Source organism: Corticium candelabrum, chromosome 17 (genome assembly GCF_963422355.1).
Source record: "Corticium candelabrum chromosome 17, ooCorCand1.1, whole genome shotgun sequence".
NCBI classification, from domain to species: Eukaryota; Metazoa; Porifera; class Homoscleromorpha; order Homosclerophorida; family Plakinidae; genus Corticium; species Corticium candelabrum.
The window spans coordinates 1,160,798-1,187,200 of NC_085101.1; the positions used below are offsets into that span (position 1 = coordinate 1,160,798).

General features: G+C 41.0%; 3 protein-coding genes and 1 long non-coding RNA gene across 5 annotated transcripts in view; 2 read left to right on the forward strand and 2 right to left on the reverse strand.

The window, feature by feature from the left end:
• Positions 1-7,506, forward strand: LOC134193457 (60 kDa heat shock protein, mitochondrial-like). The gene is made up of 8 exons (XM_062662286.1): positions 1-81; positions 200-418; positions 2,170-2,421; positions 3,391-3,663; positions 3,892-4,160; positions 5,189-5,434; positions 6,317-6,653; positions 7,201-7,506. The coding sequence occupies exons 2-8, from the start codon at positions 202-204 to the stop codon at positions 7,383-7,385; spliced, it is 1,779 nt and encodes a 592-aa protein (XP_062518270.1). The 5' UTR covers positions 1-81; positions 200-201; the 3' UTR covers positions 7,386-7,506.
• A 518-nt stretch (positions 7,507-8,024) lies between these two features.
• On the reverse strand, positions 8,025-21,753 carry LOC134192760 (citrate synthase, mitochondrial-like). Its single transcript, XM_062661510.1, has 9 exons — positions 21,674-21,753; positions 21,585-21,617; positions 21,425-21,532; positions 20,018-20,125; positions 19,876-19,965; positions 13,269-13,784; positions 9,947-10,048; positions 9,541-9,750; positions 8,025-8,366 (listed from the first exon to the last, which is right to left on the reverse strand). The coding sequence occupies exons 1-9, from the start codon at positions 21,725-21,727 to the stop codon at positions 8,202-8,204; spliced, it is 1,386 nt and encodes a 461-aa protein (XP_062517494.1). The 5' UTR covers positions 21,728-21,753; the 3' UTR covers positions 8,025-8,201.
• Positions 21,754-22,994: 1,241 nt separating this feature from the next.
• LOC134192761 (profilin-like) lies at positions 22,995-25,378 on the reverse strand. 2 transcript variants are annotated; one of them, XR_009971978.1, is made up of 3 exons: positions 25,027-25,378; positions 23,117-24,700; positions 23,000-23,057 (listed from the first exon to the last, which is right to left on the reverse strand). XR_009971978.1 is itself a non-coding variant. In XM_062661511.1 (2 exons), exons 1-2 carry the CDS (start codon positions 25,261-25,263, stop codon positions 24,419-24,421), a joined length of 519 nt encoding a protein of 172 aa, XP_062517495.1. In that variant the 5' UTR covers positions 25,264-25,378; the 3' UTR covers positions 22,995-24,418. The 2 variants fall into 2 exon arrangements, 1 of the variants encoding a protein (XP_062517495.1); XM_062661511.1 differs by having other exon boundaries at positions 22,995-24,700.
• A 427-nt stretch (positions 25,379-25,805) lies between these two features.
• Positions 25,806-26,403, forward strand: part of LOC134193261 (uncharacterized) — a 1,903-nt gene continuing 1,305 nt past the window's right edge. Inside the window, exon 1 of the long non-coding RNA XR_009972040.1 lies at positions 25,806-25,992. This is a non-coding gene — a long non-coding RNA (uncharacterized LOC134193261). The remainder of the gene's footprint in view (positions 25,993-26,403) is intronic.

The window sequence follows — 26,403 nt, forward strand, 5'->3', positions numbered from 1 at the left end:
CTGCGCAGCTTCTGCCGTTTGCTGCTTGCATCATACGTTGCGTCCAAGTCGCTCCACGTGCTGCCTAGTTCGAAGCCAGCGGTAAAGTGGCTTTCATCTCTGTGTTCTGTGTGTACCAGACATCACCGGCATGTGGCACGGACACAAGGCTGTGTGTGGCAGGCAGTGCTTGCAGTAAACTATCGTATTTCTTTTCTAGTCATGCAGAGACTTCTTAGTGCCACTCGGCATCGTGTGCTTGGTCTTAGCCGAGTGCCTCGTGCTTTCGGTGTTGCGCCTTCTGTCGTATGTTGTCAGCACCAGCAGAATCGGGGTCTGGCAGCGAAAGAAATTAAATTTGGTTCTGTGGCTCGCCACCGTATGTTGGAGGGGGTTGATGTCCTTGCAGATGCAGTTGCAGTGACGCTGGGACCAAAAGGTAAGATGTTCGACGTGCGTGCGTTTGGGAGCATATGCATGAGAGGACGTCCGAGCACTATACTCTAGTGCACGCACACGTGCACGCGAGGACAAGCGAGCCAAGTCCGCTCACACACATTGACACACACACACACACACACACACACACACACACACACACACACATTGACACACACACACACACACACACACACACACACACACACACACATTGACACACACACACACACACACACACACACACACACACACACACACACATTGACACACACACACACACACACACACACACATTGACACACACACACACACACACACACACACACACACATTGACACACACACACACACACACACACACACACACACACACACACACACACACACACACCTAACCTAAACATCAGGAGCTACCTCTCAGAGGTCATGCCTTCAGCTGTTAAGCTGGGCCCTGTGCGCTACTCAGGGAACTCTGGGCCTGCGCTAGCAAACTTCTGGAGCCGGGCCAGGCACTCCCAGGAGCATCGACTTGTGAAGCCAACTGTGGTGTGAGCACCCGAAGTCTCACCAGACCCCAGTGGCTGATGTCACGTCACAGCCGAAGGCCGCTTAGGTCCCCAGTCAATGACCGGGTACGCACTCATTTATACTCCTGAGTCGAGAGAAACAAATGTGTGTTAGTTTCTTGCTTAAGGAAATTATGCCATAGCTCGTCATCACTGACTTGAACTTGCGACCCTTTAAGGTCCCGGATGTAAACACTCTATAAGATGTCTCTCTAACCAACTGAGCTATTGCACCATATGCGCTTGCGTGCGCGTGCACACACACACACACACACACACACGGTTGCCCAGATGTATGTAATAGTTTTATACATGCTGCATATAGAAGGACTGTTAAAGTTTACAAAACTTGTGATGAAGTAGTGTAGCCAGTCACAAAATCCAGAGCTAACAGTGTGAAGTCAATGGTGTCCTGCCTAGATAAATATTTGTTGATGTGATTCAAAGTAGTGAAATTTCAGGTTTTATGCATGGTCGAGTTACTGCATGGACACCATTAATTACAACAAATGAATCGAATGACTCACTGGCTGCAACTGCTTTGAGAAGCCAATGGCATACCAGGTGACTGATTGACATGTGCAGCAACAGTAATGTCTTCTTGTAGACAGACAGCTTTCGTTTGGATTTTACTGGTTGGCAAACATGGATAGCCTGTCATGTGATAATTAAGGACTTTTTGTTGTCCAAGTGCTGATATATAGTTGTAGTATGGAAGGTTTGCTAGTCAGTAGAGGTGCACTGCACTAAGCCATCAAGAATTAGACTCGAGCCAGTCTCTCCTTGTCTTTGTCATTCCCCGGATTGTCAATCCCCGCTCCTGAGTGACAATCTTGGGAACGGCGGTGCGGGGAGAGACTGGCTCGAGTCTAATCAAGAATAGTGACAGTGGATTCTTGATTTATGTTTTCTGTCTGCTAAACCCATTGTATTTTTTTTGTGATTCACCTTTCAATCGTTCAACATGAAGAGACTAAGAAATTTATTTGTGACAGTAGCTAGCGCTAATGTAGGACTGGCGGTCTTGTCAGTTGTCAAATAGAATGGGTACTCTGAGAACTTAACTTACCGAACAGCCACACATTAATTTAAGTTGACTGCATTTTGAGGGAGTGTTAAGACTGCTATTGTTTGTAAAAGATAGTATCTTAATGACGACAGTGTAACGAGTCTTGGTATTATAGGAAGGCATGTTGTACTGGAACAGTCATGGGGCTCTCCAAAGATTACCAAGGATGGTGTGACTGTTGCTAAAGCTATTGAATTGAAAGATAAGCTTCAAAATTTGGGTGCAAAGTTGGTGCAAGATGTAGCTAACAAGGCGAATGAAGAAGCAGGAGATGGGACAACAACAGCTACTGTTATTGCCAGGGCTCTTGCAAAAGAAGGATTTAGATATGTGACAACAGGGGCCAATCCACAAGAAATCAGACGAGGTAGGGAATTACTAATCACAGTGTAAAAATATATTTATACACGCAGGTGCACGCATGCACGCATGCACACACACACACACACACACACACACACACACACACACACACACACACACACCCACACCCACACCCATAATCATAACCATAACCAGCCCATCTCGAAATATGATGACATAAACAGCAAAAATCAAATCCCTACCCAGTTCGACTACCAGTTTGTAAATAGGTAACGTGATGTACAGCATGCTGAATCTTACAATTCCCTATACAGCAAGAGATGTCAACTGCTGCTTCTTGCCTACCCAGCAGTAGAGATCGCTCACATGCATCGTACACCATCATTCTACTTCTTTCCATGCTGGAGACCAACTTCTTTTGTCCATATGTCGTGCTGCCATTTTCACTGTTGGACTCCAGGCATATATGGCCCCGTCTCCATTGGCGATAACAGGAAGTAGACGGAACGTCACAAAAATGAGTACTACGACATTGCAAGCGATGGAAGCACTTTACAACGTGGGAGTAGCATGACGGTTCTTCTTTGCAAAGAAACACGTTGCTGTAGGCTTGCTCTTAAGCGCTGGGTGTGGCTCTCCTGGCAATCTGAGATGGTTTATTGTGATGATAACGTTTGAAGATATCGCAGAAGCCAGATTTTTAGCCCGAGAGGGTCAAATCCTTTAGAGAAGACACGCTCAAAAGACTGCCATGCTACATCCTTAGACTTACGAAGAGTCTTACATGCACAGTATGTAAGTAGGAGATTTGGTTTTAATTAGTTTGAAAGCTACCAGCTTTGTCATAAGAAACTGTGTTGAGGTCATGATAGGAGACAAACATGTGCCTAGGTATGAATTATTTATGTTTTGAGATTGATGTATATGTAGAACGATATTTACGTTCTGTGGCTATCACTTTATTAAAGTCTTGGTTGAGCAAGTCTTTTATATTGCTTTGAATTGTGTTTAGGTGTTCAAACTGCTGTTGATGCTGTAACAGAGCGGTTGAAGGAGCTGTCTAGACCTGTGACAACTCCGGAAGAAATTGCTCAAGTAGCTACGATATCAGCTAACGGTGATAAGGAAGTAGGAGAGTTGATTTCGTCGGCCATGAAGGCAGTTGGGAAGCATGGTGTGATCACAGTAAAGGATGGCAAGACGCTGAAGGATGAGCTGGAAGTGATTGAGGGTTTAAAATTTGATCGTGGTTACATCTCTCCTTACTTTATCAATACAACAAAAGGTTTGACTATGCAACGTTGTAAATTTGTGTGTGTGTGTGTGTGTGTGTGTGTGTGTGTGTGTGTGTGTGTGTGTGTGTGTGTGTGTGTGTGTGTGTGTGTGTGTGTGTGTGTGTGTCTTGTGGTCGTGCTTACAACACTTGATCTCTTGAATTTGGTGGGTCAGTCATAGCAACTGTATGCTTATTCATCTCAGATATGTGTACAAGTTAGGTGCTTTTTTCTGTTAGGTCAGAAAGTTGAATATCAAGATCCATTGGTGTTGTTGTCTGAAAAGAAGATATCGGGTATTCAGACCATTCTTCCTGCTCTTGAACTGGCCGCTCAACAACGTCGTCCTCTTGTCATCATTGCTGAAGATGTTGATGGAGAGGCACTCACAACTTTAGTACTCAACAGGTTAAAAGGCGGGCTACAGGTAGTGGCAGTAAAAGCTCCTGGTTTCGGAGACAATAGGAAAAGCCAACTTAAAGATATGGCAATAGCAACGGGTGGGACGGTAAGTGTTGTCTGTTGTCCCAATTATTACAGTGGCGTAGCAAGCACTGAGGTAATGGTCCTTCAAAAATTGTCAATACTAGTTGATACATTAATGTTTATATATTCTGAATCTCTTATTATCGTAGACCAGCAAATTATTTTGGCAATATAAGAGTTTGTCAATGTAGGATGTCACCAGATGTGCACAGTGTGTTCCTTTCTTTTTTGCTGTAGATATGCCATTTTGAGGGAGGTATTGCATGCACATGGAGACAGATGCAACTCAACCAATAAGTGGGAGTCTATGGAAACCGACAAACATTGACAAATTGCCATATTAAAACCATTGTCAAAATTTTTGGGTTAATGCCAATTGTTTTTTTTTGTCAAAACGTTACATTTAGTTTAGTCCATAGTCCCGCTGTAGTGGAGATTTGGTCATTGTTGAGGGACGGCAATGGGTGGAAGCTACAGAAATCCATCGTCCTAAATACCATTTTTTGGATATTTGAAGTCCAAAGGCTGATGAGGCTGGCTAGTCTTGATCACTAAGCTCCGTTGTGTTGTGGCAGCTATCATGCTATATTTTCCAGATGTGACTGCATCCAGGAAATGTCAAGTCAAGTGCGTATGGGAAGCAACTTAAGATCACACGAGCTTTACGTACACTCGTGCTTAGCTCCACACATATTTAATCAGTTGTACTCCATTCTATAAGTTGGCGTTTGCCAATTAGCAAAATGGGACTTTTCAATGACTGGCTAGATCCTGGACTGCTTGCTACGCCCATGTTTTGTTTAGGGTGCTTATGTGTGACAGGCAGTAATGGTGTAACGTCCGGTAGACACTGTTTCATTTGTGTTAACTTGGAATGTGTGGGCTTTCTCAGTTGACTGGTGGTACATTGATATGTGGATGAGAAAGTGAAGTAAATAATTTCTGGGACAAGTATCTTACTGGTGTGCACACTTAGCCTCAACATCCTTGCTGTTGCATGAACTGGTTGTTATATTTTTACGTACTGAATACTACAAAATTGATTTGCAGGTGTTTGGTGAAGAAGGTGTTGAACTGAAGATTGAAGACATTAGTCTGAGTGATTTTGGACAGGTAGGGGAAGTGAGTATAACTAAAGATGACACTTTGCTACTTCATGGCAAAGGAAGCAAGGAAGAAGTAGAGAAGAGATGTTTGGCGATTAAAGAACAGTTGGAGAGTACAACTAGTGAATATGAGAAGGAAAAACTGAATGAGAGGCTTGCAAAGTTGTCCGATGGAGTTGCAGTGCTGAAGGTAGGAAATGACGTGCTCACTTAACTTGTTGTACTTGTAGGATGAGAGGCAGTTATGTGAAGTAGGATTAGCAATATTTTGCTGTGATATGGGAGCAACATTTCATGTGACTATTGAAATGTGTGCATGCACAGATCAACAAATGAATGTTATTTCAGTGGATGAAAGGCTACAGTTAGTGGATGGTAGTGTTGTTTCCTTTAGTTTTCTTGCCAGTTTTAAGGGTGGCTCAGGTGGCTCATAATGAATGTCTACGATCAGAAAGAGGAAATTTTAACAAATAGATTAATGAATTGTTTACTGAAATTTGTGGAATGCAAGCTGTTTGATTGATTTTGCTGGAATTATGGTTATGATTTGTAGATGATTTGTTTTGAAAGGCAGATGTATGTGGAAACTGGATAATGCTCATAACTGCTTGCTTCATCCAGTATGAATTTAGGACACTAGGATGTTGCTTTTGTCTAAAGGACAGTTGAACTTAGAACTTTATACTTTGATATGTATGTGTCCATACATGCATCGACTTAATGAGATTGATTTCCATGTTGGGTTCTCAAGAAATGTAGAGTTATCGAATATACACTACAGCAATGTGACGACGAGTATATATGATGATGGTTCAAAGTTTGTATGAAACATTCTTTTTTTTGTAGTATAGTGAAGGAAGACATGGCTGATCATTAAAACTTGATAATGTACAGGTGGACAGCATAAATTTTAATGTTTTACAGTATTAATTAGAATTGTGATATGATATATTGATCAATGAAAGTATTGGTAGCAGGGCATTGAAGAACATTACTGTTATAATACCTATTACAGTTGGACTATAACACATCAATGGCTACAGTAAACCTACTTGTTCTCATTGTGTTTCAGATTGGTGGTTCTAGTGAAGTTGAAGTGAATGAGAAGAAGGATCGTGTCAACGATGCATTGAATGCAACCCGTGCTGCTGTAGAGGAAGGCATTGTACCTGGTGGAGGAGTAGCTCTTGTGCGATGTGCAACTGCCCTTGATGCAGTCAAGAGTGAAAACGATGATCAAAAGCTTGGTGTGGAGTTGTTACGACGTACTCTTCAGTCTCCTATTAGACAGATTGTTGAAAATGCCGGACAAGAGCCATCGTTGGTTGTTGACAAGGTCCTAGGATATGATGATGTCAACATGGGATTTGATGCCTTGAATAATGAATATGTGAACATGGTGAATGCAGGTAAAGGAATAATAGTTAACACAAAATACTTGAATATTTATTAATTTGTGTAGATGTTCTGTATGTGGAGGTGAGTGTTAAGTGTACAATGTCATGTCTTTTTTGGGAATTGTATTAAATGAGATACATACAATACTCTACAACTAGCAAGTTGATACACAGAGGACTCTGCTGCATTCAGAACTGCTCCTTTGTTACTGCAACAATTGTTGTTCTAGTGCACACTGCCACAGGCTGTAGGCTTATCATTCCCAATCATTTTGACTGAAATCATCCTCCATGGCAATAACGTTTTAGATTGGAAGTGTTGGTTATTGACATTCAAACTGAAGAGTATTGTATGTATGTATGTATGCATGTATGTATGTATGTATGTATGCATGAATGTATGTATGTATAGCTTTAGTGTAAAGAATTTAGATTGATTTAGAAGTTGTACCAACTTTTAATAATAACAAAAATGTATGTATTTGACAGTTAAATTCGTAAATTATCTTTTGAAAGACTTGACTGTTTGAGTTATATTGTACTGTTCTCATTTCTATAGGTATTATAGACCCCACGAAAGTGGTAAGAACTGCTCTTGTGGATGCTGCTGGGGTTGCTTCTCTTCTTACGACTGCTGAAGCAACAGTGCATGAACTACCACAAGATGAAAAGCCACCAATGGGTGCTGGAGGCATGGGAGGAATGGGTGGAATGGGAGGAATGGGTGGAATGGGTGACTTTTGAGAACTACAGTGTTGATGTTTAACTGTCATTTCACCTTTCCCATCATCTGTCTCTAATTATCTGTTGAGTTTACATGATCAGTGAATTCTACAGTGGATGTGTTTAAGAGAAGTAAATGGCAGTGTTAGACCACTTCGTACCATAAGAAAGTGGCAGTAGGGTGATTGAATGACTTCGCAGCAGCTATAACCTGCTCGGCCTCACTCTCTCTATCATCTAGTTTCTTTGCTAGCTCCCAACATGTTTCAAGAATGAAACTAAGGAGTGAGACTTGTAATTTTCATACCTTCAATGTTCTGGACTTTTGCTTCCTGTACCATCACACCACAGCATACCTAGAGCAGTCTGTATTCAGTCGGTATTGGTATTTGTTAGGTAGCATGCAAGTAAGGTGTAGAGTAAAACATGTCAGAAGCTGCAAGCAATAAACTCCCCCAACAAATGCTTTTCAAATAAACGCTACATCCTTATGAGGGCTGAAAGCAATAAATGCTATGGTGTTTAATCGAGGAAATGCTTTGAATTCCCCTTCCTGTACCATTGCACCAACACAGACTGTCAGTGCAATCAGCGCCTACACTGAACTACAAGCATTTGTTATGACGTTTTGCTGTGAACCCAAACATGCTAGCTTGAAATTGACGTCAATGACCTCAAATTGTGGGCTTTTCAAGACATATATTTTCAGTTGGCTTCTGTGGCATGGTTTAATAACTACAATTTCTTGAAAGAAGTACAAATTGTTCAGCAGTAATGATGTACTGGGTAATGATGTACTGACAAAATAAAATAGTACAGATAACTGTCACCACCGCATCAATTAGCTCCGACTAGTTTTTTCAATCCTTCTGTGCTCATACTCTTAGGACGTTCCAGTGGTAGACCCAATACCCTGTCCCACACCAGAGATGCCATAACTCCAATAGCACGGGAGACACCAAACAGCACTGTGTAGTATGACATCTCAGTTAGTCCATAGTGCTAGAAACAAAGTGACAACAGAGGTTACAATTGCTAAGCATAGAACATAGCAGATTGACAAATTCATTGACTTCGCAAATTGCAGGCGTTGTTTAACATACTCCTAATAAGTTAGTGTACGTACACCTAGTCAGACAGTCTGATGGTTGAATTGTAGTATACCAATTTGATAGACTCTAATTATTGTCACTGACTCTTACTTGTTTGTCTACTTCTAGCAGCCTGTCCCCTCCCTGAATATTGTGTTTCACCGCATCTATTTGTGTTAGTCATAATCATTGTGTAGGTCATATGTGTACACTAGCATTTACAGCAACAGGAGACAGTATGAGAACAAATGTGGCTAACACATGGTTGTGAAGCTTCCTTTGGTGACTCAAATAAGTGATTGTCCAACCATTAATAAAGTTACATAATACTTGGGCCAGACCAAATAAATTTCCTGATGCTCGGATTCGCCGATCCAGTTTGAGCTTGACCAAAATAAAAATTTGATGTGCACATGCACAATAATGTCATGCTTGCTATAAAATGACTTGGTAGTATATATATCCTGCGACTACCTATCAATATCTCCACAGGTGTTAACAGTGCATGTGGTCCAGCGACTGTTTCCACTTTCGGCTTGGTATCAGCATCTGTTGTTTTTAGTGTCCATTTTGTTATCTCACATTTGTATGCAGTGCACTGAAAACTGCAAATGCTCTAACTGTCACTTGATCATTACTTTTCTATTTCTATTTCGATAGGTTAGTCCAGGTTTCATGTCCAAATATCCGAGCATCAAGATTCAGTTGGCCTGGCCTTATACTTTAATGTCACTGAACAGGAAGTGTACACTTATTTAGTGCTGCACTGTATGTACTGTTCAGTCAATGGAATGAAGGACTACAATGAAAAAGAGCAATCCATGGCCCTGATGGTAACCACTCTGTATATGCAAGTCTTCATTCAGCCAACCACACACACTACAGTAGTACCGTAGCATAACAGAACTGAGGTGGTCTGCACATGTTGAGCGTTTGTACTTCAGTTTGCAAGTGACTTCTCTTTGCCTATGAACTGAAATTGAGCAACCCAAAGGCCTGAGGATTACCACTAAACACTTTGCTGCTAATTATTTTAGTATTTGCAGCATAAATAGAGCAAGCAAAGTTTTAGATTCAAGTCTTACCTGCAACAATACTCCACTGTGGGCATCAACATTCGGCCAAGGATTGGCTGCTTTTCCATGCTCTCTTAGTACATCAGGAACAACCCTGTAGAGTTGAGCTACAAGCTTGAAAAGTGGATCATTGGGCATATGTTTATTTGCAAATTCCTGCTGGGCTGTATAACGTGGATCTGTCTTTCGCAACACGGCATGACCGTATCCAGGAACAACCTACATGTAAAACATTCACTGTCACTTTGCATTGCATGAAAACACACTGGTAGCTGATATTATGTTACTAAATATTCCCAACTAGTTCTGTATAAATTGTATTGTCACTAGCGTGACACTAATTCAATTCAACCATGCTATGTTTCCTGACAGTTATTTGTCATATTGATAGGTTATGATTATGAGAATACTATACCTGCCCCGACTTGAGAGTTTTCCATATGAAATCACGCAGTTGATCATCAGAAATTTCATCGCCCAGCTGCTCACGGCATTTTGTAACCCACAGCAGCACCTCCTACATGAATGAATGAATATGACCAACCAAAAATTGACACTGATAAGTATTGCTTAAGTAGTATATTAGCATGGACCGTGTCACTGAATACTGTACCATAAAAGAATGATCCTGGTTTGAATTACAGGTTGCAAAGTTTTATATCATAGTAAATCTGGCTGAATTGGGCATATGTTATCTATGGCTCTCTAACGAAAGTATTGGACCACCGTTAAAATGAAACAGCTAGGTCCCATTTTAGGCAGCCACCAATGTATCGAGAACCTAACCCTACTAAATCCTACCTCTAAACCTAATTCCTAAATCCCAACCCTGGTCCATTCGTGGCTGCCACTAATGGACTCTGCGTTCACTTATTGCCTGGGCCATTTTGGCGTGACAGCTCTATTGTCATAATCATCACTTTATCCTTCTGTCTGATAATAGAATATGCCACTACACAAGGCCAAGGACTTGTGAATCTTGCCACAACTTGAGCACACAAATTCTGTAGACATTGCTGGAAGATGTGTTCTTTTCCAGGCTGTCGTCTTATCAGTGTCCTGTTTAGTACATGTCTTCAGTTACTAGTTACTACTGTCTCCTAAAATCTGCTTCTGGTAACAATAATTTGCAGAAGAAGTTGTGCTATATCACTCGTCATCTCTGCACAGGAGTAACCTATCGTTACCTGTTTCTCTTCAATGCTTTCTGGTCTAATTCTGACCACATAAATTCTATACTATGTGATCCAGATATAGGCAATGACTTTGGTATACCGTGACCGCTATGCTCTACAGCAACGACATACAGGAAACTGTAATATGGCAGTAAACGCATGAGATCAGAAGTTCCTAGGTGTCCTGTGTTTGACTACTGGCCAGTAGACCTAAAAGTCCATTGCAAGCACTTGCTATGTCCATGATTTCAAGCAAACGAGTAAGTGGAGCCAACAGCGGAACATTATATGTTATATATGCTTTTGTGATGCTTTGCTTTGTCTGCATGCAGTAGAGGAACATGAATACTTTCAATGCGATCTGCATGAAAGCATCCAGGAGACACAAGATTCAAAGTGTTCCATACTTTTAGAATAACAGAACTCATTTGTGTCAGTCTAAGTTGTACTACTGTTCGGATGTTGCCAGAGATGTCAGGAGAGCTAAAGTACACATTATTTAAAATGTACTCAACAACACAGACCCACTACAGACTGTCAGTACTTTGACCCACTACCGTATTTTGCACCACCACCACTCATTGCTCACATATGATAAGATGGTCGGCATCCGGGACATGTAAGTAATCTGACTGAACGTTGGTAGCCCTAGAATACGTTACTACTAGCAGTTGTGTTGAGTTGTATTAGACTGCATAGTCAAATAAAGTATCTAAACGATACATGGTGTCAGGAAGTAAACCTTGAGCTCTACAAATAGCAATGAAAAGGAATTAAACGGAGTTGGACACTCTGGGATCCAGCACTGCAGTTGCAAGTCCAACGTTCATGCTGCAGGGCGTTGTTCGCTACCGACTCCCCTCAGATTGAAGGAGGGAGACACAAAGGATAATGGGTGGAGATGGAAAATGTCAATGTAGTCGATTGCCGTTTCATTTCAAACTCCAAGATTCAAGACATTCAGAAGGCGACAGCGGAAGATCAGGTATTGCAAGAGTTGATGTCCACCATTCGTAGAGGTTGGCCAGAAGGAAAGATTGGCTGAATCCAGTGCTGGCACCATATCACCACCCATTTCGAGATGAGTTAGTGGTAGAGGGTGGAGTTATCTATTGTGGAGATAGATGTGTAATTCCTCGTTCTATGTGAGCTTTCGCACTAGCGAGTATACACATGTCACACATGGGAATTGGAGGGTGTGTCCGGAGAGCCAAAGATTGTGTGCTCTGGCCGGGCATAAACTCCACCATCAAGGATTACGTCAGCAAATGTTACATCTGTAGACAGTATGACCAGGCACAACCAAAGGAAACTCTGAAGTCACATGACATACCAGATGGGCCATGGAAAACTGTTGGGGCTGATCTGTTTGCTTTCAGGGCAGAGACTACCTTATATTGGTCGACTATTGTAGTGGGTTCATCGAAGTAGAACCAATGGTCGAGACAACATCAAAGACAATCGTTGCCAAGCTGAGACAGCAATTTGCAAGGCAAGGGTACCCCTTACGTTGCTAACAGACAATGTTCCTCAGTTTGTGAGCAAGGAGGTGTGTCAATTCAGTAATGAATGGGAATTTGAACATAGGACCTCAAGTCCCTATTACCCACAAAGTAATGGTAAAGCGAAGAGTGCTGTGAAAGTGGTAAAGCACCTAATGACTAAAGCCTTGGCAGACGGTCGAGATCCTTGGCTATCTCTGTTGGAATTGCGGAATACGTCCAACGTAGGAATGAGCTCTAGCCCTGCTCAAAGATTGCTCAGCAGGAGAACAAGAGCATTGTTACCTATAAAGGATGAGATGTTAAGACCTGAACTTGTGACAAAAGCGGCAAAGCAATGGCAAAAGAAACAAGAAAGAAAGGCCAAATATTATGACAGAGGAGCAATAGATTTGCTGGAAGTATATCCTGAAGACGTCGTACGCATCCAGCCTATAGGCAAGAAGAAAACAGAGTGCAAAAAAGGCAACAGTTCAATATCAGGTTGCACCAAAGTCATATAGCGTGTGAACAGAAGAGGAGGAGTGTTCCGTCAAAATAGGAGACAACTAAGACTTTCTCGAGAGAAGATGGAAGAACAAGAATCATGTTATGAACAAGAACTGCTAGAAAATACACAGCAGGAGGAAGAAAGATGTGAATAGGCCAGCAACACCTACCTGAAGACCAACCGGAACATTCGAATGAAACAAGTAGAAAGTCAAGAAAGAGAAAACGGTGACAGTCAATCAAACAAGACAAGACGACAACAGCAATGTATATATAAACATAGTGGTAGACAGGTGAAGACGCCTTCATACTTGGGGGACTATGTGCATTGATAAGTGAATGACGCTGTGAAGCGAATAGGTAGATATAGTTATTGAGTTAGCAGTATGTAGAGTATTAGCTATGGAAAGGGGATGTTAGGATGGTCGGCATCAGGGACACGTTAGTCACCTGACTGAATGCCGGTGACCGTAGAATACTTTACTACTAGCAGTTGTGTTGAGTTGTATTAAATTGCATAGTCAAATAAAGTATCTAAACAGTACAACATACAAACACAAATCTATCTCACCTGATTAGCGAGTCCATGTAAGGGTCCGGCCAGACCATTCATAGCTGCAGCAAACGATAGATAAGGATCAGACAAGGCACTGCCCACGAGATGGCAAGTGTGAGCAGACACATTGCCTCCTTCATGATCAGCATGAATAGTGAGATAAAGCCTCATGCATTCTTCAAAGTGGCTGTCACCATAGCCAAGCATGTCCGCAAAGTTAGCAGCCCAGTCTTTGTTTGGATCAATAGGGCAAACGACTTCATCATGATAGAGGTTTTGATAGATCATTGCAGCGACAGGAGGAAGTTTTGCTATCAAATTCATTGTGTCTTCCAGTGTTGATTCCCAGTATTCCGTCTTTGAAATTCCACTCGCGTATGCTTTCGCGAACTGACTTTCACATTGTAAGCCTGTGACAGCGGCACTAAACTGACTCATTGGATGAAGGTTGCTTGGAAAACTGTTGATCATTCCAACGACATGAGGTGGCAGGTCAGCTCGTGCTGCCCATTCTTTGGATATCTCTTTTACCTACAACACAACATGGGTTATAATATTAATTGGCAAGATGGTTTACAATAAATGAAGTCTCACAACGTTCAGGGGCGTAACTGGCGCATTTAATGGGTCGGTTCTTTCAGTGCTTTTGTGAACTTCCCAATCAGTGTAACATATATGCTCTATTCTAATTATTTTATTAATTAATTACAAGTCTATTGGAAGACATTGATAATATGTATAGTATAAATGTAATACTGCTAAACACTGCACATTGCGCATCAAGGAGTTCTGAAGTCTAAATCTGCTTACATTCATCTGGAATGTGGGACCCACCAAGCCATCACTTTAGTACTTACAGCTTCTACATCTAACGATACCATTGCCATGGTAATGATACCAAATTTGGCACCAAAATTCAAAACTGTGGCATTTATGACTAATTTAGTCTCGATAGGAACCCCATGCAGATAACACAGCTAGCACTGTATAGAGCATTTTGGTTCGCTCGACTTAGCTGATTTTTCCAAGTTAAATTTTGAACTTGGTGAATTTGCTGATATCGCTATTAACATTAATTAATCAGGTGGTACCGGAAAGCGCCTTGAGGCCACAATTTGGCACCATGCAGCCATACCTAGGGCCGGCAACACTGACATCTGGTGTAAATATAGCATGCAGATTGGTCGTATACAAAGGTAAGAGCAGACCTCCGACTGAAATGGGACAAAATACATAGTATTATTGCCAGTGACCAACAGTAATTTATCCATTCAACATCATCGGTTTGTGCATGCATGTGTTATTTCACAAAGTTTCTTACCAAACCACCCAGACTGACTTGCTACGTTTGGAGCTTAGAAAAGCTAGCAGACTAGCATTACTGTAGGCCTAATTGTACAGTCAAACACAATGCTTTCAAACCCTTAATAATTATAGTGTCGTACACCTTATGTGTAGATGGTAATAGGGAGGTGCCGCAGGGTTCTCCCCAGAAACTATTAACAGTGTGTTGGTTTTAGGGGTGTGGCTTTGGCAATGTTTTGCATTTAATTATTCATTCAGCAGATAGGAGAACAAATATATTAAATTGTAGTCTGATGCCTAAGAGATACCAATCATGAATACACGACTATTAAATTAATTAAGGTTCAATTTAGACTACTACACTAAGACTTGGTAGTAATGCTATCTGATTCATATTTTAATTTTACGATTTTCACATTTTGCACAATACCACTAACTCAAAATAAAATATGCTATTTCTGGTCCTTACAATCGGATTCTCATTAATAAATCTAATGTTTTTGTATTGAAGTGGTTTGGCAAAGGAGTCTTCACACGCTTCATTGTGGAAAATGCTCTTCACAGTCAGCTATGTTGAGAGGCAACGTTAAGCATATTTCTGCTAGTTTGCACAAGTTTGTATATAATTGTCGCAGGTTGCATTAGCCACTACCAACTTCAAAACTTCATAGTGAGAGCAAGAATGCGTGTGCAATGATGTCAACTTTGTGTAAAAGTGCACTAACTTGGAGAACTTGGTGATCACTGACGTCATGTAGTACATAATAAACTAGCCAGTAAATGAAAAAAGTCAACATAACAGTTAGTAATATCTGTTAACGTCAATTTGTGGTAACTAACTAGTACCTAGACATTAAACGGGTGACTTATTACACACCTACACTACAAATGACATCCAGTCAGGTCACAGTGGGCTGATGATGAGATCCTCTTTGTGTCAGAGTGCACGCACAAACATATGGGGTGCATTCGATTTGCCCATTCCAACAATTCCGGAATGAAGAGAATAGCGATTCCAAATCGAACACTTGTTCAACTCAAACCGCATTCCGGAATGAGAAGACACCTGTGTAGTAGTATCTGTTGTCATTCATGGCCGACAAGCTAGTGCGAATGCATGGTTTGCGTTTTAGTCAAAACAAACAGGTATTCCTTTCATTCCCACACCTCTAGTAAACCTATAAACTGAGTACACACCGGTTGACGAAGTGGTTTACTCAAAATATAAACCGATCATTCCAGAATGCAAATCAAACGATTATTCCTGTATTCCTGGTATCCCAGAATGCTTGGAATGGGCAAATCGAATGCACCCATGGTGACGTGGCAAAAACAGCACAGACCATGCAGTTAGAAAAAGTCAACATAGCACCTCCCAACATCCGGAAAACATCGATTGTTGCTATTACCCCTACCCCTAACCTAACATGTGCATTTGCTGCATGCAGCAGATACGTGTGCTGTGGCAATTACAGTTGTAGCTTTGGACTCCCAGACTGTATGCAGTTTCCCAGTAAAACTGTGTTTATTAATTCTTACGCCCTTACATATGACACAAGCTTTACAGGCATGTAAGCTCTATAAGGGGGAACACATAAGCAAGTACTATGACTATGCTAATTAGTCCAACAGAGTGGAACAGCGCCATGCTACCACGCGTTAGTGAGAACCCGGGTGCTATTTTCTGCATAGTTTGCTGTGGAACGTGTCAGGCATTTGTCAAGAACAATGCAGTGAAAGCAGATAATCATATACAAGTCAACAACAGCATGAACAAGATGGCTGACAGTAAATAATGACTCATCAACTTTTGGCAGTATTGTTTGACCGGAACTACTTGTTCACGTTATGCAAAAAACACCCACGAGAGTACCTGTGTGTGTGTGTGTGTGTGTGTGTGTGTGTGTGCACGCGCGCACACATGTTTCCAGTCGTCAAAGTTGCATGCTGAGTGCCATGTTTTGGTAATGTATGAAATATTTAATGAGCTCTATAATTTTGATTAAAATTTACTACTCTGTAGTGTTAGATCCGTGTGTTGTTTGATTCATGTATTGTTAGGAATGGTCCATAGACTCGACATGCATTAATTAGAAGGTGGGAAATTATTGCATATTGGAAGGTGGGCTTTATTTTTCCAAACCTCATATAACAATGAACAAAATGACTCAAAAACACTTACAGTGCACACTAGAAAATGTTAGGGGTCGTTCAAAATTATCGACAATTTTGCGTGTGTACGCTTTTCTGAAACCCTCCCCCAAAACTGCAATATCGTTGGTGCACAATTCAATAGCTTGACCATGGTTCCATCTATTAGAGTATTGACGGGTGGTCTTCAATGCTTCTGCATTGATACAGTTCTTTCTCCATTCCAGTTGACCCGCTTGAATGATGTCAGCTGGAAGTTTCTGGTCATTCAAGTGAACAAAGACAAAAACATTGACAAAGTCGTGGTAGAGACGGCTGGAATAGGTTGCCGCAGTCGTCCAAATTTGCAAATCCTATACATACGGGTGGCTAGCATGGGAACAATGCCATGGAAAACAGAGAAATTAGCAAGAGCCATTTTCTACTGATCAACATTCTATAAAGCGTACAGAGGCCATAACCCATCTCCTAGTGTGCGCTTTATACGCTCATGAAATTGTCAATAATTTTGAACAACCCCTAAGAAAAATAATATTACATTGACATCATACATTTGTTTTTACTGACAACACTAGTCCAGTTGGTATGTGAAAGCAGTAATCTTGCAAAGAAATCATTGGCTATTATCTATCAACTTAAAAAATTCAAGGAATATTTGTTAGGTAGACAGTTTACATTATTGACAGATCGCAACCCTTCCTCACAATTATTCATCCAAAATGAACATTCTGGAGATAACAATTAACTACCGTATTCGCCCGTAATCACGCCCATGCCCGTATATACGATTTGCGACAGGTCAGAACTTTCAGCCCGAAAAACGCCCATGCCCAAGTATACGCCCATGGCCAACTATATGCCCAGGATACGCATTCGCAGACAAAACAAAATAGGGTCCACAAAACATTTGTTCCGTCTGTGTGCATTTGATGAGCTGGTGTCCGTATTGCGTAAAAGTGCTTACTATTCTTCATTGCAATTAGCGATCCTGATGCTTCTGACAGGCTTCAAGCCAACCACTCCGGTTTGCGTGTGTAGTGTCTAGTTTCTGTGTCTATGCTGATGGTGCAAGGATACCAGTACCTTGATCTTGCAAATGGATAATTACAAGCATTTGCGGTATTTCTGTCTTCAAGTGTTTAGATGGTGACTGGCCAAACTACAGCATATTGCAACCATGTATATGCCTGGGACCAAAATAACGCCCATGCCCTCGTACGCCCAGAAAAAGTGTTTCTTTTCTATACGCCCAGGGCGATATTACGGGCAAATACGGTAGTAGATTGCAAAGATGGGCTGTCATTTCATCTGCTGATAATTGTAAGGTACAAGCACAACCAGCAATGTACTCAGCAGGCAACATATGTAGGGGTGTGGGTAGAAGCAGTCAATAAAGAAGAGTCTCATTGCTCATTGTTTGTCTACCCTATGTAAAAATCTCATAAGAGTCTCATGAGATTCGCATGAGAGTCTCATGTGATTGTCATACGGTCGCATGAACTTTTTCTCATTTACATAATTAGGAACGCATGAAAGCGCGATTATCGCATGAGAATCGCATGAACTGCACGCATGAATGTCTCATGAGTGTCGCATGAATGTCGCATGAGAGTCGCATGAAAGTTGCTTCATCTTTATTTTTAGACAGGGATGCGTCATATGAATATAAACTAGGTACATGCACATGCACTCAAGAATCATCTGCTTTTCCATGTTCTCTATGACAGCCTGCTAGTCATACAGTCCCGCGGTAACTTGGCAAAAATTTCCATGCCAGCACACCAACGTCTTCTCCCTACCGGGCTAAGTTTTCCAATGCTTTCTGACGACTTCCCATCTTCCCATTTGACGGAAAATACGTCTAGAAGAAATCCAGGTAGGCTAAAAACAAGTTTGGACGTCAGTGTAGTGTGATTGCGCGGGCTTTGTTGTGAAAACACATGCTCACGTACGGCTTCGTGTCAGTGGTCACTTTCATACAACTTACAGTTCTTAAATTGTTTTCTCCATTCTGTGCACGTAGCAGGCTGCAGCAAAGAGCTGATATCTAGGCGTCTGGCTTGTCGTGTCATTTTCCCCGCGTAAAACAGAGCATGCGTCAAACTGTGTCATACATACGAAGATCCCGGATAATCTTATTTGCGCTGTGTGACGCTTTCCGCGTATACTTCTTCAACGATTGAAAGGCAAGTGAGCAACTACTAACGGATTGTTTGTGCTTCAGCACTCTAGTGCTGCTGTATTGGGAACCTCTAGGGTACGAATAGCGTTCGCTCTGCATACGGTACTTACACGAATGCGAGAGCGGACTACATGCAGGTGGATATGCGACTATACAACGCTATACCTACAAGAAAGCTAGCTTAAATTTGCGAATAGATTGCAGGCAGAACGTACATCTGGTATTGACTCGATCAGAGTGCATACAGATGACTTTGAGTGTAGTTACAGTATCAACCTTGTCTCCTTAGTTTCTTAATAATCCCTACATTTCTCCTCATTTTCATAGAAAACGTTTTTAACTCTATATTGTTAGTTTGTTGGTTGTGGTTTGCTGTGTGTATTTAGTTGGGTACCTTATATACATATGATAAACACTTTCATATTATCTAGGACATTCGGGTTGTCCAGAGACGAATCTAGCTAGAAAAGCTACATGGAGTTGATGTGTGAAAATACTAGTTGCGGTATTCTTACTTTTCATATGGTGCACACAGGCCAGATAACTGTGACACAAGAATAAACGCACGCACACATACAGATACATTGGCACAGACTGATGACTGCAACAAATATGACTTAGTAGAGTTATAACACACATCAGAACAAAAACAACATATTTTCAAAATATTTTATCTGTGGACTTTGTCAGTTACACTATTATAACATCATTACGTTAACCAAGATATTCGTTACCCTGTCTAAAAACTATGACTGAACAGCAAGTGTCAAGATTGGTTCCCAAATGTCATTGCGTTCAAGGTCACAGTTTACCACAGTTTACGTATGTAATAGTTTACATGAATTATGTAACATCACACTGCATGCTACCACAGAGAAAGAAACAACATAACATATGTTTGTGGCATGACTTAAACATTTTATAAAATCTATTACCACCATTCCATAAATAAGTAACCCATTACTGTATATGAATCATCATCACCTGGTTTTCCGTTGGAATCTCTCCAGTCAACAGCAGCCAGAACAGACCTTCCGGCAATGGTTCTTCTCCTCCCTTAGCTTTGGGCAAAAGCTAGACCAAACAAAGTCAAATACTGGTTTCACTAATGTCATTGTTGCTATACCTTCTGGCACTCGGGGATGCTGTAGCCACGGAATCGAATACCTTCATCTGGATCAAGCACTGAAGTCTCACACAGCATTGCCTTCATTCCTCGCATGCCACCGTACAACTGTTCAACAAACATTCCAATGGCACAGAAACGTTCCTGTGTTTGTTGAACTCCCCCCACAAACACAAACACACACACACACACACACACACACACAGTGTAAACAGTAAATGGTTAACTAAAGTTGTTCTAAACGGCAAATGGTAAAATGGTAAACGTCAGGAGTTCCATTTTCAAAGCCATGCCTCCAGCCTTATGACTGGGCTCCTGTGTGCTACTCAGGAGAACTATGGGCATGCACTAGCAATCTCCTGGAACTGGACCAGGTACTCACAAGACCACCGGCTTGTAATGCCAACTGAGGTGTGGGCATCCAAAGTCCAACCAGGCCCTCAGTGGCTGATGGCCATGTCACAGCCGTGGCCACTATCGTCCCTAGTCAAAAATCTGGTACTCATTTATACTCATGAGTCGAGAGAGGTAATTATGTGTGAGTTTGTTGCTCAAGGGAATTACGCCTGTGCTCATTTCACACTTGAACTTGCAACCCAAATGTCCCAGATGTTTTCTACTCTTCAAATATGAGTTTCCAACAATTGAGCTGCAGACAACGCCACTTGTGCACACACATGTATGTCAAACCATGCATCGTTAATGAAAGGATTCTGAACAGCTATCCCTATGCAGATCACAATCAAATCTAGGTGGTATTTAATCTCATACTAAAAATTTACACCCTAACCTCATAAACTAACATTATGACTATTTCAATTGCTATGCCTCCACTTAAAAACAGATTATCATGTTACCCATCAAGTATGCCACAAACTGGGGAAAAAGAGAGACTACCAGTGGCGTAACTAGGCATGAGGCAGCCGAGGCAGTTGCCTCAATAAATAAAATGGGTGTGGCGTTGCAAAAATTTTGCTAGATGTATCAGTTAGTAGATAACAGAAAAGATCGGGCATTCTGGTTACCGAACAGAAGAAGTCCTCTTTCACCACTGTTCTCACACTTAGCTAGGGCACGTTCACAGCATGTGAAGCACTTGCCACATACATGACTGAGAAACCTAGAGGTTAATTAAATAATTTATATAAACTTGCCTAGGTAAATTTTAATGCTAGTTATGCCCTTGACTACCATAGCACCTGTCACTCGGAAAACAATGATTGACACCTAACCGGCCTTCTGACAGGTTTGAAAGTGCCTTGCTAATTACTTGACTTGATGATGTCACAGATAATCAGTGACCTCCTACTGGCGTCACACCACTATTGGCATGACAAACCTAGCTAATTAGACAAAGTTGCTAACTTCGAAGTACTTGAATGTATATATGACTACCAACCACCTCACCTGGTCAACGGTTATCTGGCCTATTACTTTCTCTTTACTCGCAGCTCTAAACGATTTCACTTCTTCCTGTTTCTCAGGAATTATCCTTTCTAGCGTCTCCCTGAGGCTCTAATAACACAGTATATAAGACATCGGTGCAACGTTCAGACCGTCAACGTACAAGTGAAGACGACAGTCTCGATATCCATTGAATCTACAGTCAATGGACGTTTTAGTGTTCTGTCATAATAGAAATTTGACGAATCCTACCCTGTGCGTTCTAAGTAATCTAGAACACACGTTTAGGCTCTGGAGTACAGCCATCGTACGAGTAAACAGCAGAGTAGAATATCTACGCTTGCGCAGTAAGGAAGTGGTGTCATAGCACGAAGCGCGCTAAAGGAAATATCCAACGCAGGTTTATTATAGTCTCCTCCCACATGCACACAAAATGCACACAAGCCACAACACTTCGATAAAATGTGTTACGTGCATTTAATTTGAGTTTTTCTTGCATAATCAATAATCAATAAATCATTCTACTAAAATATTCTAGTCTCAATTGATCCTACCAGACAGTATTACAACCATAGTTTAGTGCTGTCTAGATACCATAAGTTCCCAGTCATTGGGTAATTTGTACATAACTGACAGACAAACAGACAGACTGTAATTCAGTGTTTGTCCTGCACTTTCATGAACTTCAGTAATTACCAATTAGCATTCCTGTATTGTAGAACTCATGTCTGGAAACATATGTATTGTGACAGACAGACAGACAGACAAATAGACAGACAGACAGACAGACAGACAAACAGACAGACAGACAGACAGACAGACAGAGACTATCAAAGTAGCTTGCACTAAACTGGAGTTGAACCCAGTTGCTTGATTGCATTTTGTTAGAAATGTAATATCAGAAAGGTGGCTCTCTCCCTAACATGGACCTCCTTGTGTTTGAAGACTTTGGACACTGGGGCAAGAAAAGGACAGCAGTTTCCGCATCAGATATCTCAAGATCAAACGACGACAACGGAAAAATCAACAGCACAGATTTCAAGATATACTGGCACTGATATTGCAGAGATGCAATGCCAGTGTTATCAAAAGGAAGATAGACAGGATAACATGCTCGACTCATTAGGCAATTTATACAGAAGCCAATTGCACACTAGATGAGTTGGCATTGTAAAACGGCTCTAGTAGTTGTAGATAGGTTTGATCTGAAGAGACAGTAGTTTTAGCTATAGTTAGATTGTAATACACTTGAAAAAGTGCATGTTCTTTGACAGACAGACGGACAAACAGTTTTAGTTGCTCACGGTGTAAATGCTTAATCTAAATGAAAACTATAGGTATTGACAGACGGACGACAGACAGATATGCAGCTAGACACCATTCTATTGGCAACACAGCCAATCTCATGTCTATAATACTCTTGGTTTTGTTGTTTGTGTCATTACGTTGGTGTTGAGTTCATCTGGACCAAATGCATCAAAATACTACAGCAAGAATTTGAAACATAGTTCAGTGCTCAAAAGGATAACTGATTCAAACCTGCCTGTTCTATACTCCATTAATGACTCTGTTCAGTGTGTGAATTACTAAAGTCCTGAAACTTTTGCTATTGACCAGAGACCCACAAAACGAAGACCTAGGTAGATAAGCAAACTAATATAACAAAATAAGTTTAATGGTCAATAATTTTTGTACCAAAAGGATAAAAGCAGGAGCTGAAGATGTCATATCATGCAATGATCTTGTTTTGTCCCCTAAAATTCACAAGAAAGCCACCTCTTTGTGGATGCACCAAAGACACATCTTACTCAATGCCGACTCACTGTTGTAATGAATGATGTCAAATCATTACCTGGAATTAGGGTACTGATGCTCATAATCAAATTGCACGTCTCAAATCTGATTGAAAACACTCAACTGAGTGTCTAACAAACCAGCTAAAAAGCTACTAAACTTCACAATTACGAAAATCGCAATAACTCCCATATTTTTGGTGCGTTCGAGGTGGTCTAATCTTGGTATCATTTGAAAGCGCAAGAGCTTGGATTTTTCCAATACCACAGCCAGCCTTGTAAACCAGACCTACATGCAAGGATTAGAATTCTTCATATCAAAGTCTTTAGTATATTACAGCATTATTGTTACCCTAAATTGCCACAAGAACAGATATCGCCAATTATCTCAAATGCTGTAATTGATTCCAATGTTCTTGCTGCGTCCAGTTCATACCAACATTTGGCTTGTTCTTTGGGGCCGGTCATTCTTAAGTGTCTGGAGGGGCTTGCAAATTTGCTGGAGGATCTTAACTTTGAAATTCAGTGATTTGCAGGGATCACTAAGCATTTGGTCATCTTCTGTTGGGGGGGGGGGTCATAATTTTTCAGGGATGTTTATGATATTAGCTGTATACATAATGTATAGAATTACGTATATGCAAGAAAAGTATCTTTCTAAGCACTTTGCACACTTGCATTACTGAAAACGGCGATTGCTGCTTTACTTGTTTTGTCAGTGGGTTGAATAGAAAGGACGAACTTTAGAAATCATACCTAGGACACACACGAGCCCTCAAACAGACTTTCTATTGTACATACCTATATGATTATATATTACATGTATACATGTACATGCACATATATGGGCTCATCTAAATTAAGTTAATTGACAGACAGCGGGGGTCAGAAGATTTTAGCAGGCATATTTTGCAGGGTTCGCATATCAAACTATGGGGCCCCCAGCAAATTTTCCACCCCCCTGAACAATTAGTAATGACTGCCCCTCAAATTGGTAGCAGTATGCATACTCTACTGTGTTTTCATAGTTTTGTGATGCAAATGAAGCTATTTGGAATAGCAGCACCTAGTCAGTTGTTTCTATACAAACACAGGCGCTTCATCATAAACTTCTGATCCAAAGTGAGAGTGAACAGAGACTAAGTACTACTCAATTCCAATTCCTTGACTAACATGTCTTTGTGAAATACCTCTTGCAAGATCTCTACATGCCCAAAGATTCCAAATACTCGACAATTACATTCACCGCTTTGTTGCAATTGCCATGTAGAGAATCTGTTGGACACAAAGCAATAACGATTCCTGTCTTGCTGGCTTGAATAGTAGTTGTGCCGACTGCTCTTCTCCTGGCATATACTATTTTTGAATCTTGTTCTTTCAAAAACAAATATCTGTCACCCTCACAATACACTCCAGACATTTGGAAGTTTGTAAAATCTTTGGATTTCATAACCTTTGCAATCTCAGCTCCTTCCTGTGGTGTGATCTAAACAATAATAACTGTAACACATCGTTGTCATAATAAGTCTACTTCTAACGTACACAAATGGTCTCATCCATCGACTCTACATATTTGCCACATGCGTGAACATCCACGAGCGCCAGTCACGTGATGCCCTAATGAGACACCAGTCGATATGCAAAGAAACTTACGCCTCTTTTATTAGATTACAAACGTCATTTTGTACGTCAAGTTTGCGAGCACACCGCTCGTCTCAGTTTGTCCACTCACGTCACTCACCTTGAATTACAAAATTCTCTCTCCTACTTATTTCAGCTACACGTGTCTCGCACAACCTGCTTCATACTTACCTTAAACGCGTTAGCATGACCGTCTGTCGTCCACTTTCCGCCGCCGTCTAGACCGATAATGCAGGCCTTCGATACGTGAAGTCCACCTCTCGTGTCCATAGACTGAGCAATCAAGTTGTCGATGTATGAGTCCCAGCTCATTTTCAGGCTTGTTAGGCGAAAAAGTACGAGTACAAGCTTGAGAAATAGCGAAGAGAACTTTCTAAAGCACGAAGTAAGTGCGCATGCTCTGTCCATGTATGAAGTCAAATTGGCTAGAGATTCAGATTCTACGACAGTTCGTTTTTTAATTAACTGTCTACTGGATACATATCATGACGCTATCTAGACATTACTTTTCCAGCCGCTCCAGCTACACATGACTAAACCCCAGGTGTCAAAACATTGAGAGTGCATGCGTTACTAAACGTACTGGTGTTACCGGATAGACGTAACCGGAAGCTAACTCAGACAACCCGCCCCGGAAACTGACTCATAAGCTATGACCCGTAGATCTAGGCTAACGTAATTGTAGTGTGCACTATAAAACTTACGGAAGCCGACAGATGCGCATTTATATCAACGCGCTCTTCCGAAAGGTGCGCGTTCAGATAAACAATCTCAAAAGATAGCGCGCGCTACTAAATTATAACGCGCTTTAAAATTTGTGTTATTTAATATCAATTGAGCACATTTGCTCATTGTTATCAACAACATATTCTAACGTGCGTTATTTCATATTCAATAGTCGCGTTACAGCCCTAGATTCTTGTTGTATTCTAAATGACGGAAGTGTGGAACGTGCGTGCGCTCTTCGATCAGTAACTGCAACGCTTGTTTCAAAGGGGTCTCCGTTTTGGGATCGTTGTCTACTACAAGTCGTGCAAACGGCACGAATCGACTTTCCAGTGAACTGGATACGAGTAATGGGTTTCTGAGGCCATACTATGACGATGTGACGATTGCTCGTGCGTTGAAAGCATTTTGGTGTGTCTAGATAATTCATTAATTGATTGATTGATTAATAATAAATAACAAACCTACACACAGTTGTACAGGCTGATTGCTATTTTCAGTAATTATGTTATTGTAATTGTAGAGTTTTACTGATTTATACTTTGCACAAATTTCCAAAAGATATTTTCAAAATTAATATACCCAGCTGAAGAAGGACCTTAGATTGAAATATTGTGTGAATTCATGTTATTTCATTATGCTGTGTATGAAAGCTCTACAATAACCGATATGTCATCATATCATGTATGTGCATGCACATGTGGGTGTGTGGTTATCTGTGGATGTATATACAGTATATATACAGTATATATGCAGTATATATACAGTATATTATACAGTATATTATACAGGATATTATACAGTATATTATACAGTATATTA